This window comes from Poecile atricapillus, chromosome Z, assembly GCF_030490865.1.
Source record: "Poecile atricapillus isolate bPoeAtr1 chromosome Z, bPoeAtr1.hap1, whole genome shotgun sequence".
In the NCBI taxonomy this organism is placed as follows: Eukaryota; Metazoa; Chordata; class Aves; order Passeriformes; family Paridae; genus Poecile; species Poecile atricapillus.
The window spans coordinates 18,487,728-18,512,856 of NC_081289.1; the positions used below are offsets into that span (position 1 = coordinate 18,487,728).

General features: G+C 40.2%; 1 protein-coding gene across 2 annotated transcripts in view; it reads left to right on the forward strand.

Annotated features, from left to right (window-relative positions):
- Positions 1-25,129, forward strand: part of LOC131572700 (diacylglycerol kinase iota-like) — a 100,318-nt gene that overhangs the window by 53,500 nt on the left and 21,689 nt on the right. For both annotated transcript variants that reach the window (XM_058825978.1, XM_058825979.1), the window contains 4 exons: positions 484-524; positions 2,117-2,244; positions 2,799-2,924; positions 20,331-20,356. In XM_058825978.1, the coding sequence (XP_058681961.1) occupies positions 484-524; positions 2,117-2,244; positions 2,799-2,924; positions 20,331-20,356 (321 nt within the window). The remainder of the gene's footprint in view (positions 1-483; positions 525-2,116; positions 2,245-2,798; positions 2,925-20,330; positions 20,357-25,129) is intronic.

Here is a 25,129-nt window from a genome sequence, read left to right on the forward strand (position 1 = left end):
CGCACTTAGCTGGCTCATGCTGAGTTTTTCACCAGCCATCAAGTCCTCTGTAGGGCTGCTCTCAGTCACTTCTCCACCCAGCCTCTGGCAGTGCCTGGGGTTGCCATGGCTCCTGTGTAGGACCTTGCATTTTGTTGAGCTCCATGAGGCTTGCACTGGTCCACCTCTCACGTGTGTCAAGGTGCCCTTGGCTGGTGTCCCTCACCTCCAGTGTGTTCACTGCTCCACCAAGGCTGGTGTGAGCAGGGACCTCACTGAGGGCACGCTCGACCCCACTGTCTGTGCCGCTGACAAAGATGCTGGTCACAGTACTGACCCAGGACACACCACTCATATGGACATTAGGAATTAGCTTATGTCCTTGTGGAGCCACTGTGACTTCCCTGACACAGGGGTTGTTTTATGAGCCAGTAATGGTAGTGCAGCCCATCTTCTCCAGGCAGTCCTGCTCAGACTGTTTTCTGTTGTTTCTCTCTCTTGCAGCAACTTCTGCTGATCGTTTTTACCGCATTGACAGATCTCAGGTAAATCCTTATTTGTTTTCATTTCATATAGATTTTTTTTTTTTTTAATCTATGTCAAATGCAGCTTAAAATGAATTATTTGACATTCTTCCTGTGTATTGCAGTGTTACTCATGAGAAGTAGAGAAAAAAATTCTGGACTGTTTTTCAGTTGATCTAATTCATGTTGTTTCACTGAAGTCTTGTATCTGCTGACCATCTGCCATTCTGTTTACTACCAATCTGATGCAGAAGAGAATTTTTTGCAATTGTTTTCCTTATCAAGTCTTACTAGGGGCATCTGTGTGGCACCAATGTATTTGTATTTATCTTTTCACTAATGTTTTTAGGCACCAGAAGTCTTGATCCTGTGGGAGTGTGCATGTGTGCGCACCATGAAATAGCTATGGAAGTTAAGATGTTGTTACAATTTGAGAATTATGAACAGAGATGTATAAAATACTCACAAGGAACCCCAAAACAATGTATATCTCTGCTGGATTCAAACCTGTGGCATAGATCTGACAATCTGAATGTATTTTCTAAGAAATTGAAAATTTTACAGGGCTTTTGTTGTTTCTGATTTGTAGTCAGAACAGGCCAATTAGTGGCTCAGCATTAGGTTCAAATTGTTGATTTCACACTGTGGCTGTTTGTATCTGGTCCCCCTGAGAGCAGTGTAAGCTGTTTCTGAATCACATGAACGTGTTACTGTTTCTTAGCAAAAGCAGCTGGTGCTTTAGCTCAAGCAGAAGGAGTTGGGACGTTAGTTCAGAGCTCCCATGTTCAGTGTCTGCATGTAGACACCATGGGACTTCTTTTCACACTGTCAAATAAATGGTTTGATGTTGCAATCTAACCTTGGGAAGGCAGGGGTGAAGAAGATGCTGCTACAGATTAAACTGGGCAATTTTACTCTGGCTTATTCTGCATTTCTGTAATACTTGACACTGTACTAATGGTCATTTTTAATGCCTACTTCATCCTGTGATTCTGTGGGGGAAAAATTAATACTGTGTGCTGGCTGGTCTCAGCACTCAAACAATGGCAAATTTCCTGCCCATTTGCCTACATAGACAGGCATACTCACACTCAGTGGTTTTTTTTGAAAGACAATTAACCTTCAGTGTCAATCACACAAATAAAGGATTGAGAAAGAGAGCTTTGGTAATAGAGATGTGAAAACAGAATGTACAAGTGGTGGAGATCTGGAAGAGTACTCCCAAACAAGAAAAGTTTTGTCAACCATCATCAAAGAAGAGACTTCAGATGTTGGTCCTCATTTCAAAACGCAAACCTCAGCTATTTGGGTAGACCTCCAGGATTCATCAGAATGGCATAGTTATTGAATAACAGCCTTTAAAGTGGTGCTGTGAGTGTGCAGCTTGCTCATTGGGAATCTTGTTTGGTTTGAAATTGATGACCTATGAATTGGTGACTTCTGTGCCATTGATTTTAGTGTGTGTGTGTATGAGTACACACTTAAATACACAGAGTCCCTCTAATATTCTTCAGAGAACCTGACATGCAGTCAACTCATTCTAGGGCACTGGGTACTCTGAGAAACCACTGATACTGCAGGTTCATTATCTGTTGCTTGTGTCACTCCAACAGGAACATTTGCACTTTGTGACAGAAATTTCGCAGGACGAGATTTTTATTCTGGACCCAGAGATGGTAATGTCTCAGCAGGTGGGGACGCCTCCAGGAATGCCTGATCTGGTAGTGGAGCAGGCAACTGGGTGAGTGTTGCTGGGATCTGATTTTCAGCAGCTGTATTAGTGATGGGCATCTCTTTCTGGTCCCCTTTTCTGAAGGATTAGGAGATATCGGAGGGCGGGTATTAGGCAGGAACAAATCGAGACGTGGTAATTACAGGAGGACAGCAGTGTATTCCACTAATCTATTCCATTAGATTTTCTGGAGCACACAGCAGGACTAGTGGACTTCAGCACCTTTTAGCCACCTCACACCACCTGGCCCTAAATCCTGCCATGAATCTCTAATGATTGAATTACAAACTTCTCTGCATGGTCAGAGTTTTGATTCCACTGTGTAAGACCCTAAAGCCCTTTGTCTCTAAGACCGATCATGAAGTGTCTCTGTTTCTCATCATCCTCTTGACAGATCAGAAATACTTCTACTCATCCGTAGGAACAGCATTGTACTGATAATGAATTAATCTATTTTAACTTGCTGTGGGCTGAAAAATGCTGGGAACCAATGATCATAAGACCACTTCCAAGTGGAGCACACAAGGGGTGTGAATGCCTTTCTCTTCCTCCTTCTCCCTTAGAATATCGGATCGGTGGAACCCTGCAGTTCGGAAGAGGATGCTGAGTGACAGCGGCCTTGGGAAGATTTCTCCCCACTATGAGGTACCTGACAAACAAAAGGACGCCAGCCAGACACATATGCTGCAGTAAGAGTCCTCTGCATTTCTCTGCTTGATGATGCATCCCTGTCATCACAGACAATCCCTAATGTCTCTTTTAAGCTTATTGAATTGTGCCAACATGCTGAAATTACAAATACTTTTTGCTACTTCTCTTTTGCTTCTCCCTTCTGTTCTTCCTCATTGTTCATTATTTTTTGTTCTTGCCTTTGTTTCATTCTCTGTGGCACGCTGCCCTGTTAGTTAATCTAAATCCAAGTTTTTGAAAAAATACCTTATTTTGGATGACTGAAGTTCCAGCTAAGAAAATCTTGGCAACTGGTTAGGTGAAAGGTCAAAGCATTCACCCTCAAGGCGGCTCTGATGCAATGTGACAAAGCAGAAGCCTCCAGAATTGCTGCTTATTGTCAAAGATGTAGCTAATGGTTTTTATATAATCTTGAATCACGTAGGATGGCTGTACAGTAGTTTTCTTTCTCATAGTTCCCTCATAAAAGAATTTTTTACCACCTTAGCACTATCTACTATGCTCAGACCTATTAAAAATATCTTTTATTCTGCTTATTTATCACTTTTTGTCTATTAAAAGTGGTTCTCAACTTTTTGGTCATTTCATTTTAGATTTTCAAAACCATCAGTGGATCACTACCAAAGATTAGATGGGAAATGTTTGTCAGAACTCTGTTGCTGGCTTTGAAAGTTATTTGTGTTTTGCAGTTGTATTCCCCTCACCCCCCAAGTACATAATGTATTTATGCATTATGTGTTTCTAGTTCTACAGTATCAGCAACCCTATGGGCAGGTTTTAAAACTTAGTTTAGAAAAATTAGGAATAGTGACCATGTGGCCTTTTTTTCAGTTTTTTTTTCTGTCAGGTTGTGTGGGAGGGGGCTGCAAGGTACAGGGCAAGCAGAGCCTACAGCTCCAGGACAGGTGTAGTGTGGATGGCAGGCTGTCTTGCCATGAGGCTACCAACTAGAAACTTTCCAGCTAACCGGAAATTGCTGTCAGGAGGAGGTGTCATGGCAAGATCATGGTGATCAAGGTAGCACTGCCAGGATTAAATTGCCTGGTTTTCTCCCTGAGGGATTCTGGATCAGTTCTTGATATTCTTCGCAAAGAGAAGAATGGTGAATTCAGGTTCATTTTTCCATCGACTGGAATGGCAGGGCCCAAAATCTGAAGCTGGAAAAGCTGTGAGAAAAATGATGCTTAGAGAGTTTTAGGCAGTGTGGAGAAATGGTGAGAACATGCGGACTAGTTTCTTATTGATAAGAAGAATGATTTTGTTTACATCAGCATGACTGGAAATGTTTGCTTAGCTGTAGCAATTACATTTGGTAGATTTATTAAGTACAAAGTAAGCTGGTAGCATTGCTCAGAGTAAAGTGTCCCTGTCACTGCCTACTATGAGGAATTGTTTTCTTTACAGTTTCTCAAAACTTTAATTGTTTTGGCTGAAAATTTTCATGCTAAGATTCAGTCTATGACTGATTCTTTTTCTTTTAGTAAAAACTTTAACAAAAAAGACAGTTTTTTTCTGAGGACAAGATTTGTGGGAAATGTGCTCCTTTAAATGACCTTCTTTCAAATAAATAAATCCAGTGGTTATTTCCTGACATGTGTTGGTGCTGGTAGTGGAATGAACCTCATTGGAACGAAATTTTGGAAGCTTGACATTTAGTAAAATGTCATCATAATACCAGTGAGATGCCTTTTTGCTGTCTTGAAAATTACCTCTGAGTTTGCCCTGCTGATGGGTTGTTTGTGCACTTTGGAGACACCTCAGGTTCAAAAGCGTTGCTTTCAAAAAATTTCTGTCTGTACATGCTCACAGAGGAGTTATGCTCCTGTGTGCTTAATTCAGGTTGCTGACCTGCCCACAGGGCTGAGAGAAGTGGGACTGTGCTGCTCATTAGCTGATCTCCAGCAGCAAGGAGAAAATGGATGCAGTAGGCATGGTCAAATAGAGATGGTCAGGAGAAGGTGTATGAGGGACCAAGGAAAAGAGGTTGCAAGAGCCAAAGGAGTAGAAGGAAAAAGGGAGCATGTGCCAGAAGTCGGGGAATAGGGTTAAAGGAGGGGAGCTGTTCAGGACACAGAGGATATAACCAGGTGTGTCTGGCAAGTCAGAATGGGAATAATGAAAAGGAGGAGGGCATGGGGTACAGATAGGTAGGTGATGAGTGAGACAGGCTAGGGGCATGGGGGAAGGGTCTGTGGCTGTCTCTCTCCAGAATAGAGAATTCTGGGTTTTTGCAGGTTATTACACTGGTGGGCAAGCTCTGAAATATGTTTAGACACCGCCTCACTTGCTACCAAGGTGGAAGGTTTACGGTAAATGAGTCAGGGGACTGCAGTGGAGGCAGCAAGGTATTATTAAATTTAAGACAAGACAAGAATGATGCTCTGTGGGACTGGCTTCTCTTTTCAGCATCCGTGACAGAAATTCTGAATGGTGAGGATTTACAACAAACTTTTCACGAGTGGCCGATTAACCATGTTCTCTTCATTCTGTGCATGTCCACTGTGAAGTAGGTTTGGTTACTGGGAGGCCACTACAAGGAGGTTTTGAAAGGGTGTGGAGGGCTGGAAACTGAGAAATAGGATTTCTGTTGCCTCAGGTTCTATTACTAAAATGAACGGAAACTTGGTACCTGCTTCTCCAGCTGCAGAATACAGATAATATTGCAACCTCACCTTAAAGGAGCACAGTGAGGGTGAATTTTCATGGTCATGAGAGACCTGGATGCTATGGGGAGACTGTCAGAGATGCTTAGCAGGGCATTAATCATTTTGCATTCTGTGAGCAGTTTTGGCAGTGTGGAAGAAATAAATCTTGAGGCTGTGCAGTGCATATATGGGAGGCAAAAGTCCAGTAGAAGAAAAAAGAAAGTGGCAATGTGACTAAAAGTTGTCATAACATTTGTGTGCAACAGGGTTGCAGAATGATCCCAAAATTTTGAGATCCCAGATTTCTAAGCTTCTGGATGTTTGACTTAGAAATCTAAAAAAATCTCTCTAACATGGCACATTAAAGGAAAAAATAAGTACTTTAGAAAGCACTGTTATATTTTGGCAGCTGAAGTTGCTTAAAGGTTCTCTGCAGATATTTGCCCCTTCAGAAATTATTTTTCAATTAAAATTTGAGAAAAGGATTTCAGCAAAATTCCTAAACAGGAATATGGGAGAGAACAGAGGAATCAATTCCTCCTGTACACAGAGCTGACATGGATCGTCTAAGAGTCATCAGCATCCAGTGTTTTTTATCTAGTCAGAAATATTGTACAGCTCAAAATGCATTATCCTATAGCCAAGAGCAAGTGACAGGGGACTTGGTGTGAGAGAAAGTGCCATTGTTGACTCACTGGGAGTGATTTCTCAGTGGTCATTTTTCTCCTAAACACGATATAACCACAGTTGGTTATTATATAGTTTCAGGATGTATAGATTGTATTGACATCACTATATACACACATGTAGGTGTGTGCATATGCACATATATACACACACACACACACATACATAAAACTTCTTTAAGATAATTATTTCTGACAAGTGAGGAATGTAGCTAAAAATTCAAAGTTGAATGATCCCTTACATTATTTCAGTAAATGAAAGCAGGGAACAGAATATGTGATCTAAAAATAATTATAATGTTAGGTGTTGCTTTTGATGACAAGTTTGTTTGGTTAAAGCATAGTGTGAATAAAATGGTTTTGAGACAGGTGTCTTTCTGAGAGAAAAATTATGCTTTTGTTTCCAATTAACTGAACTTCATATTATTTTCAGGTAGCTGTTGATTAATAGTATTTCATGGTTTGTTCCTTATTTGTTCCTCTTTGATCTGTGGTGGATTGGACAGGACATGGAACAGTGTCTTGATGCAGTAACCAGGAGCTGGGGCAGATTGTAGTTTAGTAGGAACATCAATTAGTATGAACACTGCATTTTAAAAAACCCACATTGGGATGACAACTTCCTAGGACTAGAGGTGCTTGATCTTGAAAAAAAGTAAATATTCTGGTCTGACTGCACTGATACAGGTAATTTGACCCTTCCTTTGTACATGAATGAGTTCATCCTTTGATTAAATGGTGCTGTGAGATGCAGAAGACCTCACAGCCTGGTGTGCTTGTTGTTGGCCATGTATTTCTCTTCTTAGCTGTTTGTCACCCTGTTATATGATGAGAGCTGGAAAATTTAATAAAATAAAAACCCCAATAGCATACAGAGATGAAAAGGTGACTATATCTTGGTAGAGGTTTAATCTGCATATTTTAATTGAAGTCATTAATTTTCCCACTATTCGGGGCAGTAACCAGCACTTTTTTAGCATCTGTCCAGCTGTGATGGTAATGTGTTTCCCAAGCTGCTGGCTGCATTTTCTGAATCAAGTGCATGGCTTGTGAAGGATGGGTGAAGGTTGGCCAGGATGCCATCTGGTCCTGTCAGGGAAAGGAAGAAAAAAGGCCCGTAGGTGCTGGAAGATGGCTGCAGCCCTTTCCACTAAATAGACATTAATTAGCTAGTAATACCATCCAGGCACTACTTTATGAAGCAATAATAACCTAGTTTCTTAGAGGGAAGAAGAAAAATAATAAATGCCAAGTGTTTAACTCAGCCAGAAGTATGTGATCGTTGCCCAGGAACACAGTGTGACAATGCAGATGTTACAAGGTGGTTTAGGGTATTTTTTTAATGTGAAATCTTCATGTAATACTGTTACCGCTGAAGATGAATAGATCACACGGACACAGGTCGAGGTGTGGTGAAAAGAAAAGAGAGTTTATTTTTCCTCCCAGGATTTATAGGCTTCTTACCACGGCCAGGGATTGGATTGTCAGGATAACACTTTCTCACTGCACTGGCCATGAGAGATGTCCATCACAAGACGTGTAACAGAAAGAATGTACACATATCTATGTTTATAGTTACTGTCCTGGGAAAGTCTTTAGAAAACCATGTTAGCAAGCTCAGAAGCTGAGTTTTCAGGGCGACATAATACAAGATGAGAAGAGCATCAGGGATACAAATTTGCATGTAGAAAGGAGAAAGAATGCTCATTTAGTGGAATTTTAGAAAATATAAAGAGATGATTCAGAACATGCTAGGTAGGAACTGCCTAGTGAGGGTGAATCTTTAAAATTTCAAATATTGGTAAGGACTTGAGAAATCCAAGGGTTTGCCTGAAAAATTTTGCATTTGAAAACTCAGCATCATCTCCTAAATAGGCAGAGTAGTCTGCCCTGGTGTTTTTGATAGCAAAATCTGAATTAATTTTCAGGTTCAGATTTAGTTCAAGATGCATTTACAAAATTACACAGCAAGAGTGAAGTGTGTATGTCTTAATCAGGTTTTTGTACACCTGTAAGAATTGTTTTCCATTTTGCAGATGAGGCTCCATGAGTACTGATTACTTTTAAACAAATCTTATTTTAGTGAAGGTGTAAATCACCATTACCTTTATGTACACTCCTGTGTAGTCCTTATAATAGAACTTGAATATAACAGAGTGCAATGTCTGCTTTTTCCTCAACTCTTCCTTTTCTTTCTCCTCTGTTGTCTTGGATGCATTTACAAACAGCTTGTAAGGCATTTTCTCACTACCTAAAGTGGAGCATGCGGGATTTGCGTAAAGCAACTCTGCCTGTCTTTAGGAAGGTGATGTCAAAAAGGTGGGGCTGTCACTGGAAAGTAAGATGTAGACTCAAAGAAGAGGGAAAGTGTTGTAAAGAGGACTTAGAATTACTCAGAAGAAGGTAAACATGGGTTAAATAGGAAAAGAACTTTGAAGAAAGCAAAGAAAAATAAATTATAAGAATATGGCAAATTAATTATAAGAAATTGGATGGAAAGCAAGTTCCCTACATGAGACTGAGTGTGAAAAAAGTGATGCATTTTGGTGTGGGGTCTGGTCCTGTATTTTTAAAGCTTTTACTATTTGTCAGCATGATGCAGTCACAATACTTAACATTCTATGCACATCCCAGATAGAAACTACAATTTATCCACTATTAGCCAAACCTTTCTTCAGTTCCTCTATAAATCTTCCCTTACCCCCACTCTTGAAGAATTTCTTGACAAGGATGCAACTGCTAATTTTATAAGTCTAGTGCACAGGTGTGGTAAACAATGTTGTGTATTTAAGCTTCTATTGTTAATATGATTTCTCTGTATACATCAAGTTATTTGCGTCTTCATTGTTTTGAGAGATTTTCAGTGGTGAAAAATGCAAGAATTTTTCAGGGACTTCTGGTCATGTCTGATTAGGAGACACACCTTGACTCAGCTGTAGAAGAAAGAGTTAGGAGAGGAAAACAATGCTAAACTGAGAGAGAATGGAGAGGAATTTTGATACTAAAATACCTTTGCAAAGACTGGCCTGCATGAGATATGTTTTTGGTTTATCCTGAGTGGGTAAAACATGAGAACAGATGCTCTTGACTCAGGATTCAAGAGGCTTTGTACTACTTCACCTGGAATTGTACCATCTCAGGGGTGGTTCTGGGCATGGAAAGATGCTGGCATTTAGTTCTGATTTCTGAAGGCCCAAAGTCAGGACAAAGGAAAGTGTTGCCACATACAAGCCCTGCTAGGTCAGGGGATGAGGCAAGGCTTTGTGGTGATTGCATGCACTGGACCTGAGGGACCTTTGCACATAGTGGGAATCAGATGTTCTGGAAACTATTCAACACAAACTTTCAGCAGCTTCTGGTGTTACCTTTAAATTATTGCATACAGGCAAAATCTCATTTAATCATCCCTTCCTCTGTTTTGATTAGTAGAATTTTTATGTCACCACTGTCAAGTCTGGCCTTATCTACAGAGAACTGGGCTATAGAAAATTCATGGGTTTTACTCCTTAAAATTTTCTGTAACAGTTATTAGTAATTGGTACTTACATATCATCCTGACAACCCCAACTCAATAACACTGAGCTTTAAGGCACAGCTTTTTGCTTCTGCTCTTGTTAACCATAATTGGGAAAAGAAGAAAGCAGAATTTGGTTTAGATTTGCATGTCTAGGACCTTATTTGTGTATGTGACTGCAATGCAAGGAGTGTGTGTTTTTTTTCAAGAGTGAAGTCTCCAGCCTTTGCTGTTGAGGCAAAGGGGTTTCAATTACAGGAGGCACATGTGATGTGGGTCTGTGCATCCGCCCCTTCGATAGATGGCAGAAATAGAGCACATCCTGTACTACAGTACATCCTGTACGGTGTTTTTTTTTTCCCTCATCTCTACTTATTACCAATATATTTTATCTTTCAGCATTTAGCTCCCCAGAGTGGATTAGGTGGGATTTAACTTCCTCTTTTCTCACCAGCCTGCCCCCTCTTAATGACTTTTGTGGCATCTCAGCACCTGATGCACAGCTGAGGAAATTCACTCTGATGACAAATTATTTTGACAGACAGGGACATGCAAAACACTCCCACACATGATGAGACTACAAATTTACTTCTTTAGAGAGATCTTGCTTCTTGACTGGCATCCCACTTTCCAAAAGGGAAATGCAAGCAGTCCAGCTCTCCTCCTCTCCTTGGGGCAACTTCAAGCAACAGAATGCACATGTATGCGACAAAGGAACCATCTTACCTGAATGTTAAAAAGTCAACTACCATCTGGCTTGAAAATGCCTTCTGAATATTTCCAGTACAGAAAGGGGCAAAGCCAGGTTTTCCACATGGAATGAAAGCTTTTATTTCTGAGTGCATGTAAAGGATAAAAAAATGATGTTGTCAGAGTAAAGATAGCTGGGTACCTTGGTTTCCTTTAAATGGTTTACCACAACAGCTATTAATCTGCTTTCCACTCTCAAGCTGATAGCCAAGACTGAATCAGTGAAGTCTCTTTTATTTTAACAACTGTGTTCTTCTTCTCCTTTGCTTTCATCTTTGCTTGCCTACTTTGGTCCTTGGTTTGCAAAACAGAATCTTCTCTGAGAAGTAAAACAGCTTTACAGCAAAGAAGACAGGAATATATCAAGACAATAACTTCTCATAATCTTGTTTTCTTTTTGTCCGCATAAAAGAAAATGACATTTGATAATTTAATTTTTAGGGCCTACTGCTTTCCCTGCAAGCATTGGACATGTGGTAACTGTACCTGACAGGAGCAGGGTAGCAAGAGTGGATCTGACAATGCCAGTGTAGAATGTGAATATCCCTCTCTCCAGCTTTATGGGCTGGAAACAACAGACCTACAGTCCCCAGTGACATTAAAGGTGCTGGAAAAGGGGATAGATTGGTTTACTGGGGTGATAAAGGATGAGTGACAGAAAGATATATTCTTCTGGGTATACTTTAAGCACTGTTATAAATATAGGTCAAATATTCTCCAGCATGGCAGACTTACAAGCCAATCAAGCTTGGAAAAGCTGTGTACCTTGTAGTTTTAGACATGTATGTCAGTATTTACATGTACTTCTTACTCATTTGTAGGAGTTGAAGTAAGAAAAAAACAACCAAAACAACAAAAAACCAAACCCCAAACCTCCCAGTCCTAGTTTTCTGAGTGTTGCACAGGAATAGCAAGCCTTGTGTCCATGTGCTCTGTCCCTGCCATAAGGAGCTGCCATCTGCTTGGAGAGGAGACTGGTTCTTAATGTGTTCTCACTCAGTACCAAGCTGTCTTATCAAAGCCAAAGCTAGCTTCAGAGCCTGGGTAAGAAACACAGTCCTCTACATGTGTTACACACACATTGGGCTGCATACTGTGTTCAAGCTTTCACACCTGGACATCTCATTATATGCATTCAGACTGTATTTCTGTTCCTGTTCATATCCCTAAGTTCTGGTTTAACAGGCTTTCAAAGAGAATAGAAATGTAGTTTGGTAAAATAGCTGCTCTAAACTATCTCACAGGAGTACTACTTTGCCTGAGTTGACTGTGTTAAAAAAAAGGCCAAACCTTTTCATAATTCTTCAGATATCTTCATGTTTGTATTTCTGCTGTGGCTGAAAACTGGGAAATGTCAAAAATGCAACAAAAAAGCTAAAGACAAAGGATAGTTGTGTGAAAATAGGTCATCTTTTGAGGTTTGCAATGGAGTATTTTAGACCTGCAAAAATTAGTGTTTGGGTGAGGCTGGGAACAATATTTTGCCATGAGCCTTCACTTGACTCATGGAACAAAAAGTGAGATTTTTCACTGAGGCTTCTTGGAAAGTTCATTGTTTCCCAGGTTGTGTGTCTTGGCACAGCTGCTCTGCAGGGAGCTGCACTTTCTCTTCCATGTCTGGTGTATCTGAGTCCCCTGGCTCTGGGCTTATATGTCAGGGTGTAGGAGGTACAGCACCTCTTTAACATGCCTGCCAAACAACCTGGGTGAGCAGAGAAACTTCAGAAAGCTTCAAAACATTCAATTTGTTCCTGCTTGCCTGCTGCTCCTCAGCTCTAGGAAAGGACCACTAAACCCCACAGCTTTGTCTTGGTAGCCGAGACAGAGAGTGTTTAGCAGTGCTGGCACAGAGGTGTGTGCAAAGGAGGGAAATACATGGGGAGCAGGGCCATAACAAAAAGCCTTGCTGAGGTTCTGGCAGTGCTGATGCCCATGGGCAAGCAGGGACAGATGGACCTGGCTAAATTATGCCAAGAGCTGAAATCAGAGAGCCAGAGGTGGCTTGGAGCCAGTGTAACCTTGACTCCTAGATTCCTATTTCTGTGCCAGACACCTAAAAGTGCAGCGCAAAAGCCATATCTGAAACTCCCAATAGAAGTTTTATTTTCTATCAATTAGTCTATAGCAGGAGTGTAAACGCCTCAGCAGTTCTTTTCTGCCTAGGATCTGTGTGTTATGCATATTAACTAAGGTGGTTTTTAATTTTTAGAGTATTTTTTTAAAAGATGGCAGGAAAGTGAGGGTTTCCTAGTGCTTAGCACTTGTGGAAATCAGGCCTCTTATTTTTTAACATAATTGTGAGAGTCCATTTATGAGGGGTTCAGTGTTTCAGGAACAAAATGATGTTTCTCAAAGTGACTGGTTTGCATTGTTGTAACAAACACACCATTTAGGATAGCTTCTGGATTGTTTAGAAACCCAAAGTGGCCAAAAATTATTTGAGTAGTATCTCAAGACACCGAGCAGCTGATGTGCTTCACCTCCATCTAGCCTGAGGACCAAATAGAGGTGGTGTCTTATGAACCAGGTTGTACCTGAGGTGCTCAAAATGGGGCTATTGTTCCACTGTGCCTAGCAAAATAATTTATTTCTCTGGGTTAAATAATAGTTGAAGTCCTAACAAAGTGACCTCTGCTTTCATCTTTTTGTGGAGAAAGTAAAGTGCACTGATTTGTTGTTGAGGAAAAGCCAGATGATTTGTTACCTAATGGATATGCTTTTATTCTCATGTAGAATTATAAAGAACTACACAGATGGGGCCACTTTAGCTCCTGTTTCAGGTCGTAATAATGACATGTGTCAAACAACATCCAATCTCCTGGTATACAGGTTGTTGTTTCACTAAAGCATTACATGGTGTGCCTAGATCTTACTTTCTATAGGTCAGTGAGGATTCTGAAGATTTAATTCAAGTCTGGAAATGGAAGAATAGCATTTCAAAGAGGGATAAGACCTTCAAAATAATTTTTTTGCATTCCACTGAGATATTTTGGTGCCATATGATGATAAGAGAAAGAAAGGCCAAGTATTTAAAAAAAGACAAAACCAAAAAACCAAATCCAAACAAGCCATGATCCTGCCAAACAATGATCCTGCTGCTCATTTGGAAATACCTTCTTTTTCAAGTCAATACTGAGCCAGATTTCTCAGGTCATATTTTGGGGTAAAACTATCTTAACCAATATTATTTTCATAGAATATTTCTGTATCCTTCTTCTCCTTTTTTAAAATAAACTCTAGGCACGTTTGGGTTTATATTGGATTTTGCAATAGAATCTTCTATTCCCTTTTTAAGCAGCAATTCCCAGACAACTCCTCTGGGTGTCAGTACAGCTTCAGGTACAGCAGCATTGTGGCGTTACAAGTCTCCTTTAAAACATTCCACAGTGGACAGAGTGGTAAGACGTAAAAAGTTAATGGAAAAAGATATGTGACAATATAGGGGACACTGACATGCCTGAGACCCAGCATGGAATACATCTGAGCTGCCCTGGTTTCCCTAAGGAACACCAATTACTCTCCTGTACGCTGGATGTTGCATGTGAAGAGCCTGAGGCAGTGATTGCTGTGCAGGTAGAGATGGAGACTGCTGGAGGAAGCTACAGAGGTGCTAGAAGGAATACTGATCTTTTCCCTTAGCAGGATTAAGAAAGAATAATCTCTCTAGTGTTTGTCTCTAGATTGTTGTTGCAGGTTATAGGACATGTCCAATCAGATTTCTGAAAACTAACAAGTAACTTGAATGGAATGTCTGAGATTCCAAAGGGGGCTTTGCTGGTCATCATTTTTCCATGTGTGTGAGACAGTATGGCCATTGTCTATGACAAATATTTGAGAGGAAAGAATGACAGGAAAAATGGGGTAGTATAACCAGAAAGGTTTGTAGAGAGACTTAAAGAATGGAAGAAAAACTTGGGTTGAGAAGGACTCTGAATCTCTAATACAAATCTTCAGAACAGATCCACCTAGATGAAGAGCTTTTTCCAGATGAACTTTGAATATCTGCAAAACTGGAGATTCAAAAATCTCTTTATGCAGCCTGCTCTTCTCTTTGATCACCCACATGGTAAAATTTTTTTTCCCTAATATCCCATCTGAATTTCCCGTGTGCCAACTTGTGGCTGTTGTTTCTTTCTTCATGCCGACTCTGTCTTCTCTTTACTTTCCTGTTAGGTAGTTGAAGAGCAGCAATTAGATTTTGCCCATACCTTCTCTTCTTACTGAATGAACCCAGCTTCCATAGCCTGTCCTCCTATGCCTACACCATCTCTGCAGCCCTTTCTGGAGCTCAGTCTGATTTGTCAATATCTGTCTTGTTCTCAAGTCTCACAACACTGAGTAGAGGGTCAAAAATCACTTCCATCTACTTTTTGGCTCTGCTCTAGCAAATACAGCTCAGTGTCATTGGCCCTTTCTGTCTCAGGGAACTCTGCTGACAGATTGCCAACTTGTACTCTGCTAACATCAGGCACTCTTTCTGAAAAGCTGTTCTCAGGTGTTAGACCCTCAGCCTGTCTTGTTACATGGGTTTACTCCTCCTGAAGTGCAGGACTTTGCATTTGATTTTGCTGAACTTGCTGTTCTTTTTCAGCCTCTGATGGTCACTGATCTGGGAATGTATAGGGCCAAAGTGGAAGTGTGGGAAAGCTCTCAGGAATTCTTAGGCTTTTATTTTTCATCAAGTACCATGACAGAAAATGGTGATGCCCAGACTGAGTATTATCTGGTCAGGGACCAGGCAAGCAAACAGTTCTGCCTTTCTGCCGGTGAAATGATGTACTGTTTGCAGCTGGAACTGTGGGGAACTCACAGTTACAGAGGTATTGATGTAAATTACTGAATGAGAGGGTTTCCTCACCTATATTTAAAAAATACTTGATGTGCTAAAAATTTTCTTCATTTGCAATCAGGGGATATATGAAGAAATCCCAACAGGGATTCCACTTTTGATTCTGAAGAGATGTACTTGCAAAATGAGAAGGAATGGGTTTAATTTGACAGCTCTTCCTTCCCCCTCATCACAGGCAGCTGTTGTCAGACTGAATTAGAAAGTTTGCAGAAATACATTCCTTAAGCAGGAAAAAAGTGGAATGGTCATAAACCCCAGTAGAATTGCTGCATAGAGATTGTTATTTGGCCTTTAAATATTAAATGGCTGGTTTTAAATAGGCCTGGTGCAGATGGTTTCTGCTACAGGTTTATTGATTAAAAGAGCTGCTTTACATCAGCTCCAAGTTTGTTTCTCCAGAGGCTTTTGTCTTCATGAATAATGTACTCATTTGCTGAAATTTTGTTAGAATTAGTCTCCTGGAGTCTGGCTGTATATCTCTGGGTTCCTAAGTCTCAGTTGACTAGGCTCAAAATTGTGACATTCCCTGCACTTCCCTCCTTAGAAATGAATGTTCCTTCTTCCACCCATCTAGTGCTGAACAAACCTAGGGCTTGCACATTGGAGAGTACACTTGGAAACAGCTCTGACTGTTTGGCTCTTTGAGAGAGGCTTGTATGATACTAAAGTCTGCCTTGGCTATACTGAGGATTAGATTTCTGCAGCAATACATCCAAACCCTGCAAGAGCGAGTGGAAAAATTCCAGTGAGCTTTGGATCAAACTGTGTACTTGGAGGCCTGTCGTGGTTTTAGGTGGCCAGATTCATGCCTTCAATACTGTAAGTATTCCAATTTGCTGGATGCATCTAGTGTATGTATGATTAGGCTTTTTTTACACAATTTTTATGATTTTTAAAATCCATTTCTAAATTTGTGTACCTTGATTTCTGGAAGATACTTGAAGATTTTATGTTAAGCCCAAAGTGTATTGATTTGTTTGCGTAAGGGGCAGTGCAACAGACCTTGCACAGCTTCCCCTTTCAGGCTGAGGCTTGCAAATTCTGTTATCCCTCAGAGTTGAGTTTGCCACTCTGCAACAGGAGAACACTGCTGCAGGACCTGTAAGAAAGGAGGGCTATTAACAGCATGGAAAGCAAACAACGTGCTTTTCCTCCTTCTCCCTTCTTATTCTCTTCCGTGTCATGGAAAGATGTTGCTCAAACTATCTGCTATGATAATAGCTGTTTGTAAAACCAGAGCAGGAGGAAAGTCAGATTAAAGCCTTTGGTGAAAATATTGAAATCAGGCTCCCGAGTTTCATTTATGCATGGGAAAATAAATATCACTGTTGGTAGAAGAGATAATTGAATCTCATGACTCTGGAAATGTATCCAGTCACAGACAATCTGGCCTGCCTTTACTCTCTTGGGGAGATGGTGACCCTTTCTTTCTACAAGTTTATTTTACACCAAGATAACCAGATGAAAAACCCAGTTGATGTGTGTGTGTGTGTGTGTGTGTGTGTGTGTGTGTGTGTGTGTATATATAAAGAAAAAAGTTAATTCCATTCTGAAATGGCCAAGAACAGGATATTGAAGTGCCTGAGTGCCTCAACTTTTTCCTGAAGATTTTCCTGTTTTGTTTAACCAAATGAAAATCTCTTCAAGATGTCATTTGGCGAAGTGTTTTGACCCAGGTGAGACCACAGATCTTGACAGTATATTAGTTTTCCTCAAGTGTCTCTGACTTTTCTCTAATTTTTTTTAAGGCATGGAGACTGCGAAGATGATAACTTGCTTCTTTGTGACAGTGAAACACGTATCCAGGATCATATTGGGAGGGTAGTTGACAGGCACTAGACAGATGGTTCCTGTGTGGATGTTAGCAGACAAGAATCCTCCCTTCTTGGAACACCTGTCTGGTGACCAGTGCTGCCACAGTATATCTCTCACACTTCTTACAGACCTGAGAGAAAGATGTGTGACCGGAAATATGAGCATCTACTGGATTTTTTTTTCCTGTCAGGAAAGCCCCCTGTGGCTGTGGAGTGAGTGGATGTGGTTTAGAGCAGGTCATTAGGATTTCTCCCTTTCCTCCCTTAGAGCCTATCATATGGGGAGGACAAGTCAGTGCATGAAATGCCCAATTCTATTTAGTGTTCAGGTTTCTGCAGTCTCACTTCTATCATAGCTATGAACAAGACTCCCCTTGGTGTAGTTAGGACAGGACTTGAGCAGTTAGGAAAGCCTCCCCCTTGCTAAATTGTATGGCCTGGAATTGTAGGAGGATGCTGAAAGTCCTCCCCACTCTTTGCCAAAATACTTCATGTCAGTTGGGGAGCAAAGAAGCCCAGTTTATTTTGGTTGAGCCTTTGGTATCTCCAGCAGTGGAAGTTCTGATTGAGCTTTTTCCTGTGGCTGGGATATTCAAAACCTTTCTTTGTGGTTTTGTTGCATCAGAAAAGTTGAGCTTATGCTATTTTGTTTCCTGCTGTGTGAAAGCAAAAATTGACTCTCTGTCAATTAACAAGGGATGAAATGAGCCAACAAGCTCACAGTTTATCAGGGTGAGACAGAGAGGTACATGTACACATCAGGATGCTGATATGAACCTGATTAAACTGATATAAATAAGGTTACATAAACCGTATTTTCTCAGGATACCAGGCTACACAGTTACTTGATTGATTCTTTCAAATAAAAGCACTGATAGTAACATCAGTAGTTATGTTAAATTTCTTACAAACACTGTATTTGAGGCATACAACAAAGCCAAAAGGCAGTAATATTTTGAAAAATATATAGTAATTTTAGCACACAAAATATGCATAAACATATTTTTCATCCTTCCCTTCAATCAATGTTTTAATTGAGAAGACATTGGTATTGTAATAGTATCTCTTCTGTTGTTGATGCTTTAAGGAACTAATGACATCTGTTTTACCAAGCATGAAGAAGAGCCAAATTATAGGATAATCTGTATTGTTTAATTTATTGTTTCAAATAAAGAACTGAAAGGTGATGAAACTGGGCAATTAAAAAATAAAACAAAGGAATAAATTCCACTGATGCAGTGGAATACTGCATTAGCAATGGGTGAAGAGTCATGATACGTGAGCCAAGGAACCTTGCATCTCTTGCATGCAAAAATATTTTCAAGTATCTAAAAATTTTTGCCTCTCGATATGACCCATTCTGCGTTGTTTAACTTTACAGAAAATGCAGTGAGTTTTGATCTTCAGAAAGGGTTCTGCTAGGAGTTAAAGACAAAAGTCTGTAGCTATCTAGTCAAAGCAGAACAGTTCTAGCAGTGCCTGCTAAGTCCTTTGGGTTACTTGCATTCCTGCTGTATTTCCACACACATGGCTGAAGGGTGAGGGCAGAGCTGGCCTAGCTGGCAGCAGAGCAGGATACATGCTTAGGATGTTCAGCAGCAATCAGAGCTTTTAATGGGAGCAGAGGATTAATGAATTCTGATCCATACAGACACATTGGCTTCTTGTGCAGCCAGAATCCTAATTGGGCAATCAGATTTTTTCCTTTCACAGTGACCATTGCTCCAGCTGTGCTCTAACTCTTTCCTCTCTTTATTTGCAAATCTCTCTATTTTACAGAAAAAAATTTACATACTTTGGCAGGAAAGCTTCCTTCTTTTCTTTCAAGTTTTCCTGTTTGCATCTACATATTTGCATATCTGCTTCTGATGTTCTATAATCCCTCAAACCCTTGTTATGAAATGTGATCATGGCTCCTTCCTCAGCTCCTTTATTCCTCTAACCCAGGGTTCCTTCACTTCTTTCCCCCTCTCCAGCCCTCAGCCCCTGCTGACTCAGTTAAATATACATGTGCTCTTTTCCCCTTTGTTCCTTCTTTTCCCTTCACCCCTCTGTGGCTTCTTTTCTTATGTTGGCTTTGATCTGTTTGCTGGCAACACTAACATTTTTAAGTCTTTTCTAATTTGTTATTTTTGTACATTGTTGTGAAATTAAATATCTTGGAAAGGAAGCATGGGTTGGCCCACTCACTGCAGGAGCAAATTCATTGTTACTTGGGTGGGAAGGCTGTGTATATCTGTGCTGGGTAAGTGCTGAGGAATATTCCAGTCCACTGGACTGTGTGCTGTCAACCTGGTCTAAAAAATGAGGGTAAATCCCAGATTCAGCTCCATGGTTAACCTCAGTTTTGCTAAGCCACGCTACTGCAGCAAAGGGAAAAATGGAGATCCAGTGCTTCTGTGTTCCTTTGTTCTGGGTGGTGACCAAAACCATGAGGAGTGTGATCCTTAGTGATGGGAACTGTGACACAAATCCCTGGAATTCACTGGGGTTCTTCTCTTTATCAGCAGGGACACTGAGAGGTCACCCATATTTTATAGCTCTTCCTTCTCTTGGGGTAATATCAGAGTCCTAATCCACTGGTTAGGGTATCCTAGAACTCTTGTGTTGCTGCTGGCATGTTGCTTTTTTCTGTAATTACATCTGTCCAGACATTATTCTTTTTTTTTTTTTTTTTTATATCTGTTGTGTTACTTTTTTGAAGATGGCATTAATTGTTATGAATTATGACTAATGTTTTATGCTAACCACTACACTGATTTATGGCAAAAAAAAAATGGCCACTGTAATGACTGTGAGCTCCTGCCAAGATGTAATTTCCTTGACCACCCTTAGTTGTGAGGTTTTCTCCTGGCAGTGGCAGTAGCAGATGAGTTTCTGCCAAGTATCTACAGACAGTCTTGGCATCAGTCCTCATGAAGATGGCTCCATATGGTCACTCTGGCCTGCAGAATCTGCTGCTAGATGGCCTCTTCAGCTCCATTTCTTTATTTTTTTTTTTCCCAAATGCCTTTCAGTCCTCTCTTCTAAGAAATAAAGAAGAAAAACTTCAAATTACTCCATATCCCATTCCCCATACTGAGAGTGAACTTTATTTTTGACCTTTTTTTTACCAAAGATTGAGTGGATTTTTTTGTTTTATTCCAGGTCACCGGTTTCTTCAGAAGATCAAGGTAAGATCTGTTTTATAGATACTAACAGCACATTAAAAATGAGACCAAAGGGAGTAAGCTCTGTTTTAACACAGTTGTGGAGGAGAAAAATGTTTTTTGTAAAAATGAAACTTTGATGTTGATGAAACTTTGTTCACCCCTAGACTTTAAGTGCTTCATCATTTAGTTAGTTTAATTGGGACTGACAGAAGTTGTTGAGTTATTTATAAAATGAATCTTGCTTAATCAAATGGAACTATTGCAAGAGTTTACGGTTTATTCATCCAACTGTATAGAGCTTCACCTGTGGAAAATGATGTGTGGCTTAAAGGGTGATACATGTTTTCTGTAAAGATAAACACATCCTTTATAACTCTCATAGGACAGCATCTTTGTCCCTGAGAGGAGAGTGCATTGTGTTTTAAAAACTTGAACACACATTATCTTGGGTTACCAGTAAAATCAGTTTAGTAGGGCAGAATGGAATTTAGTGCAGCTAGGCCCTACTACATGGAAAAATCTCACAGCTTGAGTAGCAGGAGTTGCAGGTTTATGGCAATATGCTTGCTATGAGGGAGAGTTGAAGGATCTGATCTTCCCCTATGGACTAAAGAGGGAGTTTGTGGTAACCAGCTGCTTAATAATGTGGCAAACTTAAGTCCAACTGCAGTACATCAATATATGGCTACATTGGTACTGAAATCCAGAGACATATTGTGAAGGAGTGGTAATTGCACTGCCAGAGTTGCGTAAGGAATGAGGACCAAAAAAAGGAAGACTGACTGAGAGGAGAAAGTTCATATTTGGTTCTGAACTGGGAATAATATTTTGGTCCAAAAAAGAAATATATGGTTTCTTCTGGCATCCAATTTGTATGCAGTCACGCAATCAGAATATTTTCTGGCCAATACCATAAGCATTACTCAAGAAAGGTCCAGGTGGGAATAGTAAGGACTGTTGCAAATGGAGGTGTAAGGAGGTCTGAGCCTGGAAGTGTGTCACTGAACTATGTTCACTTGGAGTGTGGAGTGACAAGTTAGGTATCAACCTACACTGTCCTTGGCTCCAGCCGAGGTTTTCAGTCCAGTATAATGGATGTCAAACATATTGTTATTAATAAACTCTCTTCCATCTCCTTGGTGAGTCCTTTTTCAGTTGCAAAAGTTTTAAAGAAAGACATAAAAATAAACATGCAAGACCAAAGATATATCTGGCCCATCTCATCCATTCCCAGTGTCTGCCAGCAGCAGATGTAGTGACAAATAAAAGTATGAGACTGGCAGAAGTATACAGGTTTAATTTCCTGGTGTGCCCTATTATATTTTTATGATTTATAGCTCATTGATTTTGTGAACCAGATGGAGTTTTCCTGTTTAATAGTTCATCTGCTTTTTACCATGACCACAGCTTCTAATATGCAGTGCAGGACACTTGTGAGAAGTTAATAGTATACCTCATGCCTCCAACTCTCAAAAGAGATTTGAAGTCATTATGGTCTAATATACTATTTCAGGACCTGGATTCAAAGCTGCATCTCAGTGCATAAACTTGTTAGTGATGGGCTGCTCTTGCTATTTAATTTCCCTTGCATTTACTCTATTGTTTCATCTTTATCTATTAATGGAGCAACAGACGGTATATATGCATTTCCCTGTGTATCTTTAAAGGTTAGTATTTTATGCTGTCAGAATGCTTTCCTTTTTTCCACTATTTTTATACTACTCTAGTTTTTCACAAAACCTTCCTGTTTGCCATCTACCATCTGCTGCCATGGTTTGGCTTTTCAGATTTGATCAACATCTCTGAATAGCCTCTTCTTCCTTGCCTTTCTTCCCTTTCTCTCACAAGCAACCTCTTCTGAAATGCAGAGTGAAAGGCCTTGACCAATTAGTGACATGATAGTGCCAGTTATTAGAAATTTCGTGACCATGGAGTATCTAACTAGGTTTGTTATCCATATAAATATAAATATGTAGGAGCTTCTATCAAGCACAAAAGATTTCCCATTCTCCAGTGACTTTTCAGAAAGAAGGGTCCAGTGCCTGGATTTCCTCCATCCCACTATGCCAGCTACAGACCGTGGTAAATGGGTACATTTCAAAAAGGAAAATGTGATAAAAGTGCTGCAGCATAAGCTCTTTAGAGTCTAGAAGGTTCTCAGTCCACTGAGACACATGTGTGGAGGCATCTCAAATTAGCCCTAGATCTCAAATCTCTTATCTAAACAAAAAAAGAAGGTCCAGGAGAGAGCTGAAAACTTATCTCTGAATTGCCTGTCTTTTACAGTGTTTATGCAGATGTCTTCTGGCATATTGTTCTTGGAGTATGTATCTTGGAATCAGTTTTGGGACTTACAGGTTTAGTAATAATCAGTACTCAACTGTGTACCTATTCAATATGTTAAACACTGTTTTTGGTTTTTTTTAATAAGGCAACAATGCTTTGGGCTACACAGTAAGGAAAGATCCAAACAGTGGAAGAATGTACCTTCACTGTACCTACATTCTGTCTGTATTACAGCTGCTCTTCCCTATTACAGACACCATTCTAGTGCTGATTTTCTGATGATATGATATGTTGTTGATCATTACTGAGAAAAGGCTCTTTCTCTGTTTTGGATCTTTCATTTTAACCTCCCTCTTGGTTCCTGATCTTTGTTTTGTCTGCTTTAATATTCAGTTGTCACTTTTTCTTCAGCTGTTTCTCTGTGTTTTTGTTTTTTTTATCATCCTCTTCTTGCTTTTTAAATGACTCTTTCCCATTGATCACAAGGTTGCGTTCTGTGTAGATTTTTGCACTGTGCTCCTCACCTTGGTTTCTGAATGTCCTTCTGCTCCAGTGTGGACTGACTGCAACAAGCACTAGAGAGAAACAGTAGCTGTAGCATCTGTAGAGTTCTAACAGACTTGTACCAGAATTAGCATATAATGTGAGTGGCACTTCCATTAATCCCTGACAGGACAATGCATTATGCTGTCTTGACAAGTGGGTGAAGATAAAGCACCATCTGTCTGGGACTGGGCATCTATTGAACAATTGTAACTGCACACAATGCTCCTTGTTGTGGACACGTGTTGGACACCTTTATCAGTTACAAAGCAGAGCCATTTTAATTGGCACTGAAAGGGAATGAGCACTGCTAGAAAATCCCAAACTTCAAAAGAAAAAAATACCCAAAGCCTCTTAAGGTTTGTGTCTTTGTTCTTGGTACAAGTAGCTAGGAAATCGATAACTAAAGAGTGAAATCCATCCTCTTCTTCTTCTTTTTTTTTTTTTTAATTAACAAATTGACAAAACCCCTAACCCCCTAAAATGCTCTAACTGATAGGAAAAATGATACAAGCCAGGTAAATAAAGAATACTAGTTTAGACAGGGGATTGACAACTCTGAAGAATGACCTGTTTGGTCAGGTAGGCCCTGGTGCAGCTACCTGCCCTGCAGCCTTGGAAGTCAGTGATTGTCTTTGAGTGTTGGTGTTAGATGAGACTCAAAAATGAGCAAGTCTCAGGCCCACAGAAGACCTGGTAGATGTCATCATGAAGGGCCAAGAAAGTTATCTTTTAGTGAAGGGTATCACCTGCCATATTTTTGCTATATAAAAAGTTCTGGTGATATGCTCAGGAGGTCTGACACTGTTAGAGGTTATTGCATCCATTTCTTCTGGAACAGGCATGGTAGTGTGATGGGAATGCAGACTTCTAATACAACGTGTTACCACTACACACTCATTGTCTGGTTATCCAGTCCACATTTGTTTTCTGGTTATTGTTTGGTGACTGGTTGAGGTTTACCAAACTCTTCAGTCACCCAGCACCTTTCAGAGCTGCACTGTATTTTGTGGGCACTCTGGATCATGCCTGCCCTGCCCACCCCTATTTATAACCACCCTGCAGAAATTTGCATTAAATATACATATCTGTAGTTACATCTGGCCAAAGTTAGGTTCTCTCTTGGTTTATCTTGCATGTTTGAGTTGATTTTTCATTATCATGTGAGCAATTGAAGGAAATGGCCTTAAAAAGAGTACACTGAGTTCTGCTTCCATCTTAAGTATTCTGAAAAACACCCAACAAACTCTTGAGTGTTGCTATTAATGGTGTAGGGACATTGGTATGTTACTCACGTTGTGGCAACTTGGAGCTGATGCTGCTCAATATTTGTGGGTCTAACTTCAAACAGGGGAACCTTGCCTTTGATGGAATTACTCAGTTTTAAGTAGCTATACTAATGCACCTCAAGTAGCAGTCAACCAGAGCTTAATCCTTATACATCTGAGTTGCATTCTGACTGGGAGACGAGAGGTTTCAAATATTTATGTTACTGCTCCCCTACTCATTTCTCTATAAACCAATGAAACTGGGCTTTTTGCCTTGTTTGCTTCCAGCAGTCATGTGCTTTTGCTGCATCAGCATAATTTCTGTGGTTTTGGTACATTTTATGTGTAATAGATTCAAAATTCATGAGGGAATAGCGGACAACTGAGAAATTAAGACAAGAGGGAAATACATTCAAATGAGCAATATTGAAGGCTATTATTACAAAGGGATAATATCATATAAGAGATTAAGAGAAGGGATGGTGTTCTGCTTGAAAAGACAAATAGCAGCACTCAAAGGTCTTTCAGATTCTGCCAGATGCTGGCTCCATGCCATGGAGTCACTCTATGATTTGGAGTCATCCAGCCTGGATATCCTACACCTAGGAGGGATTTGTGTAGGGCCAGGAGTACATTAGAAGTGAAGTGAGTATGTAATGGTGACTTCTAAATTAGTCTCTGTTAGAAAAAAAAAATC